The 14262-nt window shown below is 35.9% G+C and overlaps 1 protein-coding gene across 3 annotated transcripts in view; it reads right to left on the bottom strand.

The window, feature by feature from the left end:
* SEC23A (SEC23 homolog A, COPII coat complex component) overlaps positions 1-14262 on the bottom strand; it is a 76602-nt gene that overhangs the window by 41679 nt on the left and 20661 nt on the right. For all 3 annotated transcript variants that reach the window (XM_049611588.1, XM_049611587.1, XM_049611589.1), the window contains 5 exons: positions 11177-11256; positions 10285-10429; positions 8306-8464; positions 7048-7163; positions 1125-1248 (listed from right to left, as the gene is read on the bottom strand). In XM_049611588.1, the coding sequence (XP_049467545.1) occupies positions 1125-1248; positions 7048-7163; positions 8306-8464; positions 10285-10429; positions 11177-11256 (624 nt within the window). The remainder of the gene's footprint in view (positions 1-1124; positions 1249-7047; positions 7164-8305; positions 8465-10284; positions 10430-11176; positions 11257-14262) is intronic.

Raw genomic sequence — 14262 nt, 5'->3', positions numbered from 1 at the left:
GAGAGAGACAGAGCATGAACAGGGGAGGGGCAGAGAGAGGGGGAGACACAGAATCTGAAACAAGCTCCAGGCTCTGAGCAGTCAGCACAGAGCCCGACGTGGGGCTCGAACTCACGGACCGCGAAATCATGACCTGAGCCGAAGTCGGATGCTTAACCGACTGAGCCACCCAGGTGCCCCAGTTTCTTTTTTTTTAAAGTAGGCTTCCCACCCAATGTGGGGCTTGAACTCACAACCCTGAGATCAAGAGTTACATGCTCCACTGACAGCTAGCCAGGTTCCACAAGACTTAAGTTTCTTCTTAAGAAGCACTGTGCCTTATATATCCCTTGAGATCCTCATAATTTCCCTGCCTAATGCTATACACATAGCAAGCATTCAATAAAATAAAAAGATTACGAAGAAATATTTAATGGAAGTTCAAAGTCAATGATTTTGTAATACGCTTTTATAACACTAAACTTTTGGGTTTTTTAAATCAAAATTTGAAGTGAACAGTATCAGGGAACCTGGGTGGCTCAGTTGGTTGAGCACCTGACTCTTGACTTAGGGTCAGGTCATGATTCCACGGTTGTGGGATCGAGCCCTGCATCAGGCTCTGTACTGGGCATGAAACCTGCTTAGGAGTCTCTGTCTCTGCCCCTCCTCTGCCCACATGTACACACATGCGCACACACTCTCTTTCTCTAAAAAAAAAAAAAAAAAAAAAAAAAAAAAAAAAGAAGTAAATAATATCAACAACCTACTAATCAAAAAACAATTACTGATTATCCAAATGGAATGGATTTCTCTTCAGTTACTGATTCCCAAAATAAAAAAAATCTAGCACTCACAGAAGCAAATACAGCACTAAAAAAGAAAAAACACACTTAAAAAGTTAAATCCTATATAAAGAAAAAGCAGTTAAAGGAAATTTTACCTATATAGTATCTCCTTTTCCAATAATTATTTGTAAATGCTCAAGTAAAATTTCATGTACATTTAATGATGATACATTTTTCTGGTAAACAAAATCTCTACTTTTAAAGTCTATATTGAATTTGATTAAGGATATTTAAATATTATGGTCAAGACTACAAATTTCTTTTGATAACATACCACACATGTCAAGTTTTGATGCTTACCTTTATTTCTAATGTACCACCAAAGCCCATTTTAAACTGTCCATGCATATCTTTGGTAAAAACTCTTTGAAAAGTCTGCTTGAATAAGGAAGTGTTGAAAGAGTCACCCATTACCATGTATCCTCTGCACAGAAAGAACAAAAAATAATATATGTGACACAAGTACTGGGCCTATGTGTTAAAACCAGAAAAGTAAATTACCTCTCAATACTACCAACAAATTTTAAAGATACTTTCTAAATGTACTCTACTACCATTAATTTTAAAAACTCAAATATATGAGAATATCTTCACCCTACAAATAATCTCAATCCTGAGAACATCTGAGTGCCCCTAACACTTGCATTTGTTCTCAGTAATTTATTAACATTATTTTTTATAAATAGATAACACATCCACATGCTACAAAAATTCAAAAGATACAAAATGGTACACGGTAGCAAATGTGTCTCTTCCATCCCAGCCACCCAGTTCTCCAGCACACATTCTCATTCTTGAAAACAAATACATACCTGTATATGTATATATATGCATATACTGTCTGTGTGTATCAATCACATCAGACATAACAGGATCATGAAACTTAGCAAAGAAGAATAGGAGGATGCTATGGAACGATTTTCACTTTAAGCACTATGTACATGTACTGTACAAATTTTTTCAGTAAGCATGTACCTGTTCTCATTTTTTTAAGTTTTAAAAAACATTAACTATCAAATAAAAACAGTTCTGAGGTACCATTTTTTCTCTAATAGATCAGCAAAAATCACAGTCCGATGACATATTCTGTTGGTGAGGTTGTAGAAACAGTTACCCTCATACACTGCTAGTGGGAATGCAAAATGATGCAACCTCAACACAAGGGAATTTGCCAATATCTAACAAAATTACACTTGTGGTTTCTCTTTAATCTAGCCAACCCACTATTAGGAATCTATCACAAAAATATTCTGGCAACAAAAATAAAAAGCAAATATATGCACAAGTGTATTCAGTATTACTAGTTATAAAAGATTGGAAACAATCCGGAGGACCATCTATTAGAGACTAGTTGGGTAAAATAAGGTACATCCACACAATGAGGTAATATACTGCTACAGACTACTATCTAGAATATAAGTGAAAATGCAAAGTGGATAAGGATATGTAGAATTTTCTCCTGTTCTACAAAAAGGGGATAGATACACCCATAAACTCCTATGCATACAAACATTTACATACATTTGCTCATATTTTTAAAATATTTTAAGTAGCTTTCAAACAATACAATAAAAATTAAAATAGGCAAAAGAATAAAACTGATATGGCATAATTAATTAATGGTAATTTTATTTTTGATACTGGATTTATGTTATCTCTGATGTTATTATATATTATATATCTTTTTAAATGTTGTTTTCTCTATATTTGTCACTGGTATACAAAAATATAGTTGAATTTTGTACAATGACCTTGATCTAGAAGTCTTGACAACTTAACATATTAATTCCAACAGTAGTAAATAGTTTCTTTTAGATTTTCTACTTTTATAAACATCATCTATGATGATCTATGTTATCACTATACCTAGTGATATGCATCCTAGGTAAATTAAGACATTAAAGACAACTTACACTACACCACCCTACTTATCTTTTCCTTTTCACAACAAACCTCCACGAAATAACTGTCTATAACCTCACTACTCGGTGTGGCCCTTGGTCCAGCAACATTATTATCAGCAAGGATCTTGTTTGAAAAGGAGAATTTCAAGTCCCATCCTATGCACAGCCGTGATTGTTAACTTTATCTGTTAACTTTAACTGTTAAAGTTATCTGTTATCTGTTTATATCTGTTAAAGTTATCTGTTAACTTTAACAAGATAACCAGATGATCTGCACATATGAAAGTTTGCGAACTTGTAATCTCTACCAACTGTTTCCAATCCTCTCTTTCTGTTCTTTTTTTTTTTTTAATGTTTATTTATTATTGAGAGACAGAGAGAGACAGAGCATGAACATGGGAGGGGCAGAATGAGGGGGAGACACAGAATCTGAAGCAGGCTCCAGGCTCTGAGCTGTCAGCACAGAGCCAGACGCAGGGCTTGAACTCACAAACCACGAGATCAGGACCTGAGCCAAAGTCGGATGCCTAACTGAGCCAGCCAGGCACCCCTCTGTTCTTTTTCTACTTCACTCTAAGTCAACTTGCACAGCTCTTAGATTGCTAAATCTTACAATCTCATCCATTTTTACTGCTATTAAAAAAAACACCAGTGGGGTGCCTGGGTGGATCAGCTGGGTAAGCATCCAACTCTTGATTTCCACTCAGGTCACGGTCTCACGATTCACGGGATCAAGCCCCATGTTTGACTCTGCACGGACAGAGCAGAGCTGGCTAGAGATTCTCTCCCTCTCTCTCTGCCCCTCCCCTGCTCATACTCTATCTCTCTCAAAATAAATAACCATTAAAAAACACACACACACACCATATTCTGACAACTCCCACATTTATGTCTCCAGCCCAGATCTATCTTCTGTATTCTATGTTATAATATCAAACTGCCTACTCAACATCTCATGGATATCAACTGGCATCTTAAACCAAACATGTTCAGAACTAAACTCCTAATCTTCTCTCCAAATACTCTTCTTTTCACAGTCTTACTCATTTCAATAAAAGGCAATTCAAACCTTCCAGTAAATTCCTTTGATTTTCAGTTTTCCCCAAACCCTGATCCAATCTATCAGCAAATCTTCTACTTCTAAATATATCCAAAACCCAACCACTTCTCGGCCACCACTTGGTATTCCTGCATTCCTATTCACCACTGAAGGTAAATGGAGTCAGATGATCCTTTTTACAGCATTACAGATCATATCACTCCTCTACTGATCTTACTCAAAGTGAAATCCAGGGGCGCCTGGGTGGCTCAGTCAGTTAAGCATCCGACTTTGGCTCAGGTCATGATCTCACAGTTCGTGGGTCAGAGCCCCGCATCAGGCTCTGTGCTGACAGCTTGGAGCCTGGAGCCTGCTTTGGATTCTGTGTCTCCCTCTCTCTCTGCCCCTTCCCCGCTTGTGGTCTGTCTCTCTCAAAAATAAATAAACATAAAAAAAAAATTTTAAAAACAAAAGTGAAATCCAAAGCCCTTACGATAGTCAAAAGACCATCACAATCTGTCCCTCTCACTCACCCCACTCCACTACTGTGGCCTCTTTGTTATATTTCAAACGCCCTATGCATGTTCTCAACTTTGCCCTTGCTATTCTGTTGGAACACTCTTCCTTCATCTATGCATATGGCTGACTACCTCATTTCCTTAGGTCTTTGCTAAAACCTCATCTTCAATGAGGCCTTCCCTTCTCACCCCTTTAGAACTGCAAACCTTGGGGCGCCTGGGTGGCGCAGTCGGTTAGGCGTCCGACTTCAGCCAGGTCACGATCTCGCGGTCCGTGAGTTCGAGCCCCGCGTCAGGCTCTGGGCTGATGGCTCGGAGCCTGGAGCCTGTTTCCGATTCTGTGTCTCCCTCTCTCTCTGCCCCTCCCCCGTTCATGCTCTGTCTCTCTCTGTCCCAAAAATAAAATAAAAAATGTTGAAAAAAAAAAAAATTTTTTAAAAAAGAACTGCAAACCTCATTTCCTGCATTATTATTCTCCTTAACATTTGTTACCTACTGACATCCTATCTACTTTACTTGTCTCATCTCCTCTCACTAGAACTGTGCATCCAAACATGCGGCTATTTAAATTTACATGTAAATGGGGCACCTGTGTGGTTTAGTCAGTTAAGCATCCCACTTTGGCTCAGGTCATGATCTCGTGGTTCATGAATTCAAACCTTGCATCAGGCTCTGTGCTGACAGCTGAGCCTGGAGCCTGCTTTGGATTCTGTGTCCATCCTCTCTCTCCATCCCTCCCCTGCTCACACTCTATCTCTGTCTCTCAAAAATAAATAAACGTTAAAAAATTTTTTTTTAATTAGAAAATACAAAAACTTACATGTAAATCAATTAAAATGAAATTTTAAATTCAGTCCCTCAGTCACACTCACCAGATTTCAGTGGGACAACACAGAGAACATGTACAATAGAAAATTACACTGAACACTCCTACACTGGAAGATAAGCTCCATGAGGGTAAATTTTTAGGTTTCTTTCATTGTGTATATCCAATACCCTGAACAGTTTGATACATAGTAAGTGCTCATTAATATTTATTAGATGAATAAAATTAAATAAATAAACCTGAGAAATGAATTGACATACATAATTAAGTTTTTTTAATGTCTTTGTATTTTTTTTTTTAACGTTTATTTATTTTTGAGACAGAGAGAGACAGAGCATGAGTGGGGGAGGGGCAGAGAGAGAGGGAGACACAGAATCAGAAGCAGGCTCCAGGCTCTGAGCCATCAGCCCAGAGCCCGACACAGGGCTCGAACCCACGGACCGTGAGATCGTGACCTGAGCTGAAGTCGGACGCTTAACCGACTGAGCCACCCAGGCGCCCCTGTATTTTTTAGAGAGAAAGAGTGTAAGCAGGGCAGAGAGAGAGGGAGACAGAGGACCCAAAGCAGCCTCTGCATTGTCAGCACAGAGCCCAATATGGAACTCGAACTCATGAACCATGAGATCACAACCTGAGCCAAAGTCGGATGCTTAACCGACTGAGCCACCCAGGAGCCCCCCTAATTGAGTTTTTTAAAGCCTATTTAAATTATCCCCGAAGTAATTCTTGCCAATGCAAGAGGAAGGAACACTTCCCAACTCATTTTATGAATCCGGTATTATCCTGATGCCAATACCAAAGATATCACAAGAAGAAAAATAAAACAACTATAGATGAAGATCCCTTAAGAAGATAGACGCAAAATCCTCAAAAAATATTAACAAATCAAATCCAGCAATATATAAAAAGTATTATTCACAAATGAGATTCATCCCAAGAATATAAGGTTGATTTAACACATAAAAATCACTGTAATACAACATATTAATAGAAAAAAGGACAAAAACCATGTGATCATCTCAATAGATGTAGAAAAAGCATTTAACCAAACCTAACACCCTTTTATGACAAAATCCTCAACTAAGGATAGAAAATCCTTCAACCTGATCAAGGCATCTACAAAAACCCACAGCAAGGGAGACTGAGTGGCTCAGTCGGTTAAGTGTCCGACTTCAGCTTAGGTCAATGATCTCACAATTCGTGAGTTCGGGCCCTGTGTCAAGCTGCTGACAGCTCAGAGCCTGGAGCCTGCTTCGGATTCTGTGTCTCCCTTTCTCTCTGCCTCTCCCTGACACACACTGTCTTTCTCGCTCGCTCTCGCTCTCAAAAATAAACATAAAAAAAAAAATTAAAAAAAAAAAAAAAAAACAACTCACGGCGAACATCATACTTAATGGTGAAAGATGAAATGGTTTTTCCCTAAGATCCAGAGAAGGTAAATCTATAGACAGAAAGTAGATTAGGGGTCTAGGCTGAGAGAGAAGGAGAAGGAAACCGCAAAGGGCATTGACTGCTAATGGGTACAGTTACTTCTTGGGGTAATGTAAATGTTCTAAAACTAAATTTGGTGATGGTTCCTCAACCTGTGAACAGATCAAAAAAAACCCACATTCAATTGTATGCTTTAAATGGGTAAATTTTATGGTGTGTGAATTATAGCTCAAAAAGCTCTACAATAATAAAACAATGACTGCAGGACATCAAGATGAACTTTTCAAACAGAACTTGTGTTCTGTTCAAACAGAACAGTTATAAAACTGAATTTTAGAAAAAAATGTAAAGTGAGCTTTACTGAAAGCAATATCAAAAACTGTTAGGAGTTGTCCTGGAGTGGTAGAATGATGGCTGTTTTTCCTAAACTGTCATTATTGGTCTATATTTTGTAAACTAATTATTAGCCTATAATCCTAAAAACTACAAAAATTTAAATACATACCCAGTAAGGTTGGGACAGCATTTCATCTCCAGGAGACCTGTCTGATCTAACGCACAGGCATATATATCAATAACATGACCAGTCGTAGCAGCTCGATTAGCCAATGCTTCAAAATGCTACAAAAGATTTTTTAAATCAAATCAAATCAATGTATAAACTCAACCATCCTATAAATCATTTTTCCCACAAAGATATCAAAATGGCCTAAAAAAATACTAAAACTATAACCCATAATAATTTAAGTGTGATATGTTCTAATTTTCTATAATAGAAAACTCCTCATAAAGTGATACAATAACTTCTAGAAGTCTGACACTTTCACATTTTTAAGGCATTCTAATAAACTCCTAAATTAAGCTAAACTTGGAGAAAAGGTATAAGAAATATCTTGCTCTTCATACATAAACATAGTAGAAGAGGAACACAGAACTCTTTTTCTTGGCTGAGTCCACACCCAGATAACAAAAACACCAAAATACAGAAAAACACTAACAAAAGCTGTAAGATAAACAAATACAAAACATTTTTTGAAGCTCTAAGAAAACTTCCAACCTCAAAAGGGAAATCTGGTGGCAGGAAAAAAATCCAGTAATAGTGACAAAAATTATGTTATTATTTACACTTTTAAAAATATTATGACTACCAAAAAGAAGTGTTAATATAGTACAACTAAACTAAAATTGTAAACTCCAGAGAATTTTTTTTTTAAAAAGGAACACTAACAGCAGAACCAATTCAAGGGAGTCAATAGTCAAAAGTGAAAATGTACTAGCACAAACTCAAATAAAATTAAAGTTACATGAACATAAAACAACTCATAAGTCAATGATGGACTATTCACCCTATGAACAAAATACATATCTAGAGGAAGCCTCTTACAAATGAAAAACTGGAAAATTCAAGAAATTTTTCCTGAAGCAGGAAAGATATTCTTTAACATGAATATCAAAAAAGGCACACAGGGTTTCTCTCAGGAGTAATCTTTAAAGAGACACTGGGAAAAAAAAAAATACAACCACAAAAAAAAAAAAAAAAAAAAGAGCTACCTTCTGGTGCTACTATTAAGTCTTTAAATATTTACAACCAGAAAAATTGTAACTTAAACTATCAAAAAAAAAAGAGACTATTTCTCCAATTCTGAACAGTAGTTACAGCATCAGACTTCACAATATCAGATTTCTTATTATAAAGTATGCTTATTCTTCCTCTTCCATCAAATGAAATTTTTCTATTAAAACAAAAAACTTAACCAAATTACCTTTGTTCCCTTTTTAACATATTTGGCATTGTCTTTTTCAATGTCATGCCATGATCTTATAGGTGTCTTCAATTCATCTCCAACCACCATTCCAGGCCCCTGAGTGGCTGGACCGCCAATGAACATCATGATACGAGCACCAGTGTTGGGAAAAGTACACTATCAGAAAAAAGTAAGTTGTCAAAAGAGTTTAAAGGAAGATACAAGGATATATATTTCTAAAAGTGAATTCTGATATATTCTTTCTAGAAAACAAGAAAGCATAAATTATCCAAGAATAATCAAATGTTTAAAATGAAATTTAAACACATGGTATTTGTTTGAATACCTTTCTTTTGAAATCTTATCTTAAATGATAGCGCCTTCCTAGCTTTAAAATAATTCATATGGGGTGCCTGGGTGGCTCAATTGGTTAAGCATCTGACTTCGACTCAGGTCATGATGTACATACAGTTCATGGGTTTGAACCCCACGTCAGGCTCTGTACTGACAGCTCAGAGCCTGGAGCCTGCTTCGGATTCTGTGTCTCCCTTCCTCTGCCCCTCCCATGCTCATGCTCTGTCTCTCAAAAATGAATAAATGTTAAAAAAATTTGTTTTAAATAATCTATAAGCCTGATCCCTATAAATAAGGATGCTGCTCCTGCTTAACCAGTCCTAGACTGGGAGGAGTAGAGAAGGAGTAAGAAAAGGGACATCTTCCTGTTTTGCTGCTGTAGTTTTATTTTTCTTTTTTATGTTTAAAACATATGCATGGCTTATCTTTCTAGTTTAAGATGATGGACTGAGTATTCCAATCTACCTTTCCTTCTTCCAAAGTGAAATGAGAAAAATGGTAGAATTTTTAAAATAAGTAACTACATAAATGAAAAATAAGAGTGCTATCAGCAGACTAGAAATTTTGAGGACTCAAAAACAGACAGGATTGCAAAAGCTGTATCATTTACATTCTTTTCTGAAGCTATAATGTAACTTGAAAAACGTGCTCTGTATTTTTGTCCAACAACTGCTTACGGATATTGCAAAGTATTTCTAATATAATTATATAAATACCATTAACTGTGGAACAAAGTAATTATACACAGAAAGAAGGAGATGTAAACTCCATAATGATATTAATAAATAAATATAGAAACTGAAAGTTTTATGCAGAATGGGATATTTGCTTGGTTTCAAAGACTCTCAATGAGAACACAGCATTATTTCTATGATAGTCCTGCTGCTATAAGACCTGAATCTAATTGTGAGGACATATCAAAACAAAAGTAACTTGAGAGTCTATAAAATAACTGGCCTGAATCTTCTAAAGCGTTAAAGTCATGAAAGTCAAAGAAAAGTTGAGGGACTGTTCCACACTGTAGGAGACTAAATAGACATACCACTAAATACATGTCTCTGAATGTATTTTTAGTAAAATAAATTTTTAATAAGATTCTTTTTAGTAAAAGAAATTATTGAAATAATCTATAAAACTTGAATGAGATCTGAAAGCTAGGTGATAGTAATGTATCAGTGTTAATATTATGATTTTAATAATTATATTGTAGTTATATACAAAAATATCCCGATTCATAGGAAACAACTAAAGTATTCAAGTGGTTAGGAACATCATGTCAGCAACTTAAATAGTTCAGAGGGAAAAATGTTCTTTACAACTTTTCTGTAAATTTGATAGCATCTCATTTTTTAAAAAGCTTTTTTTTAAAAGTCTCTTTTCTAATTATAAAGCTAAGGCATGTGTAGTGTAAAATTTTCAAATTCTACTTAAAAGCAAAATTCCCCTTATTCTACCACTGTTAACATTTGGATGAACAAACACCCTTCCAGAAGCATCTCTATACACAAAAAAATATACCACAGATCAAATTTTAAGTATTTGCTGTCTTAATGACCTAATTTTTTCACTCAACGTTGCCTTGTAGATATCACTGATACACAAACATACATGTTTACATTCCAAAACAAAGCTATTGTCACTACCTCAAGTAGTCCTACAGCTATGGAAAGTGCCACCCCAGAGGAACGCAAAGGTCTCTTCCCCTGTGGTACAGGCCAAGGGTCTCGCTGCAGTTCTCCCAGAAGATCTGTGAGATTCATGTCTATTTTCTGTACTGGCTGCAAGAATCTGCAAAACAAAATTAAATCAAAAGTCATTTATAAATGTTTATGGGTAAGACTGTAAGAAACAAACTGTTTCCTTTTTTAGAAATAGAAAAAAGTAATTTGAATACATGGTAGACCCATGGTTCTCTAACTTTTGTGTGCATAAGAATTGGTGGGAGGACTCATTTTAACAGATTCCAGGGTCTTGTTTCTGCAGGTCTGAGAATGTGCATCTCAAACAAGTTCCCAGGTGATGCTATCTACTGGTCCACAACCAAAGTTTTAGTACAACCACTGTAAGTGAAACACTCACACCAAGTATTATATCAGGACTACGTCTTTCATTTACCAGTCAGTCAGCCTTAGGGCTACTGAAATAATTATGAGAAGATATGTCAACTCAATTTTAGTAATACTACTTCTGATTAGTAAGTTTGGGGAGGGGGAAACTACCTCTAAGGCTAAATGAAAAGTTTTTTAGGCCCTACTTTTGTCTGGCTGCCTTCAACTAGTTTATGAACTTAAAAACAGGAGATTAGGAATATATCAAAACTAAAAAAGTCCTTAACACTGTAATAATAAGAAACCAACCATTTCAGTGGCATGATTCTGCTTCAACTTTTTAGAAGACGTACTAATGCTGTGTATTTACATTCCTAAAAATATAACAATATAGTATTACTGAATGTCTATGTTCCAGTTAAGGGTACAGGATGCTTAAAAGAGCTGCACAAATTGTAAAATTCTCTTTGCCATATTTAATAATTACCTATTGGAAGGAGGTGGCTGTTGTACCTGAGGACCACGTGTAGCTTGAGTAACGGGTACTTTAGAGAGTCCCAGCATTTCCTGTAAAGAGATTATTTTTGTGATATCCATTTAAGTACTCCTACAAAGATGTATCAACTACTTACCATATGCAAAATGCTGTGCTAGGTATTAGGAACACAAAAATAAAGAACATAAAGTCTCTTTCCTTAGAATGCAAAAGGTCTAGTTAGGGAGACCCTCAGGTAAACAAGAACAATGCAAGGAAATAACAAGCATAAGAGAACAAAGTATAAGGTGCTATATGAGCAAACAGGGATACTAGCTCAGAAATAGTTTATTTCTAATTAAGAGTCAAAAAGTTACTATGTAACATCAATGTCTGTACTTCTTTTAAGTTTTATCTTATTTATTTAGAGCGAGAGAGCACACACGAGTGCCAACAGGGGAGGGGCAGAGAGAGAGGGAGAAAGAATCCCAAGCAGCCTCCGTGCTGTCAGCAAAGAGCCCGACACGGGGCTCATCTCATGGGGCTCAGTCTCATGAATGTAAGATCATGACCTGAACTAAAATCAAGAGCCGGAGGCTTAACGGACTAAGCCACCGAGGCGCCCCACATGAATGTCTACATTTCTTAACTTGTATTCATCCATCCCTTTGAGCAACTATATTTCAAGTACCTGCTATGTGCCAGGCATCTAATGGTAAAAAATATATATATAGCCCCTGACCTTATGAAATTAAGATCTGGTGAAACAGATAGCAGTTAATAAAATCATTAGCTAAAAAAGTATAAAATTACAATTGTATTAAATGTTATAAAGGAGAGGTACATGGAATCGTATAAAAGGGGTTATAAGACATACATATGTATGTCTATACTTAATTTTCTGACTTAATTCCTAACCAGTTTTGTTTTGATTTTTAAGTGTACAAAATTCCTCTCTAGACACATGAAAATAATGTTATTTTACTGAAGTTTTCTTGAATCTTGGTCATGAAGTAACAGAGTAAAAGTATACAACAGAAAATCAGAAAGTCTAAAGATTTGCAAAGAAAAAATTATTGAACTAATCCTATATTTCCTACACTCCTAGCAGGAAGAGCAACTTTTTCCTAAGAACTTACTACGTGCTAGACTCTGTGCTAAACTCTTCACATATACTATTTCTTCACAGAATAATAATGAAGAATACTTTTTAATCCCTGCTTTATAAATGAAAACGGACACTCAGAAAGGTTTTTAACCTGCTAAAGGTTACACAACTAGTAAGTTGCACAGCAAGATATTAAGCCAGGGTTTGCCACAAAGCCCTGTAAGAGTTAACACTATACTGACTGTTCTTACATTATTTCCCTTAGCATGAATAGTAACCTGGTAAAGTAAGAATTATTTACCCTTTTCCACAGAGGATAAGAAAACAAGCAGAGATCAACCCAATATTACACAACTAGAAGAGTTTCAGATTTGAATTCAGGACTATTTGGGGAGCAAAGACCAGGCTCTTTTCAACCAAATGGATACATAAGGAAAACAAAAACACTTCATCACAGCACAGCCCAACAATAGTTAATGCTCAGCTATGGGGACCATGGGAACTTTCTGAAGATGATGGAACTGCACTAGGGTTGAAACTAATGGCTGTAGAGTTGTGTTTTTCAGCTTGAATCTCACCTGTGATTTAGTTTTGTTTAATGTCCTTTCATGACTTGATTTCTCTCATATGCCAATGTATTTGTAGGTTTCCTAGATTTTATTTTTAGGGAGTGGGATGAGAGTATCTTCCCATTTTTTGATTAAGCTGGTTCAGCTATGGTGCTATTCAGTAGGTATCTTCAGTGTCAGGTTCCATAGCTGAATACCATTGTTATTATAATAATTACTTGTAATCACATTGTAAGCTTGAATTTGGGCTTATACCTGCATCTTTAGTATTTTGTACATTCAGTTATTTAGACTTTGGGAGACCTCCTAATCAACTTTGTAGGTTAAAAAGACTTCATCAACTACAGTCTATTTTGAGTTTATAGTTTAATTCAGAATTGTATTAAATTGACATTTTGCATTTGACTTAATTTTACATTAGTTTGAAGTAAATTATTTCATTTTTGGATTCTGGAATTTTGAACCTTTACTGTAATTGTTAACATAACTGCCGTGAAATATTTGAATAAAGATGGCAAAAAAATAAAATAAAATAAAATAAAAACATTTCAATGGAGGAAAAAATTTAGTCTGTAGGCATTTATTGCCTGCAATAAAAAAGCAGGTATCTTATGTGTTTCAAATGCAATAACGTAACTTAAGTAAAATGTACTCTACAATCAGAAGTAACACTACAGAACTTTAAATAAGTTTGCAGCTTCAAAATAACAATAGCAAACAGCTACAGGCACAATCCATTCAATTTTCATGACCTCTGTATAAGGTAGACACTATTTTTAACTCTTCCACAGATGAAAAAAACTAAGGCACAGAAAGATTAAACTTGCCCACTTTCTGTCCTGTCTCATGGAAACTGATGAGTACCTCTCCAAGGTACTCTGCTTCCTCTCTTCCTGAAGGCATCCCTATCATGTCCTCTGAAAGCTCAGCTCACTCTTGCTTTCAATTCACCCTCTTTAGTCTCTCTTCCCCTTCTATGTATAAACACATTCAAGTTCCCTTCCTAACCTAAACCTGTTAACTCGGTTCTCTCAAATTCCCACACTATTGTCTTCCTTACCTTCAACAAACCTCTGGAAAGAGCGCAAACTCTAATTTTCTTCACCTCCTCAAACCTTATTCGTGATCTTATTCACTGTTCATCATCCTCCCCATCCAAACTTGCAAATTCCTCCACTACTTTCTATCTCAGTTAACTGCAGCACTACTACCCCAGTCTGCTAAGCTTCAAATTAGAATCATTTAATATTGTTCTCAAAATCTTCTTTTCCTTTTCATTTGGGATACCTGGATGCTCCAAAGTCTGACTTCCTAGCTGTCTACTTTATGCAAGACTTACCTACCATCTTCCAGGGCAACTGTTCTTATCAACATTGTATCAGAATCATTTATAAAGTTTTTCAAATGCCTTACATGAACAA

Source organism: Panthera uncia (genome assembly GCF_023721935.1).
Source record: "Panthera uncia isolate 11264 chromosome B3 unlocalized genomic scaffold, Puncia_PCG_1.0 HiC_scaffold_1, whole genome shotgun sequence".
Taxonomy (NCBI): domain Eukaryota; kingdom Metazoa; phylum Chordata; class Mammalia; order Carnivora; family Felidae; genus Panthera; species Panthera uncia.
This window is presented reverse-complemented; position numbering and strand designations above follow the sequence as displayed.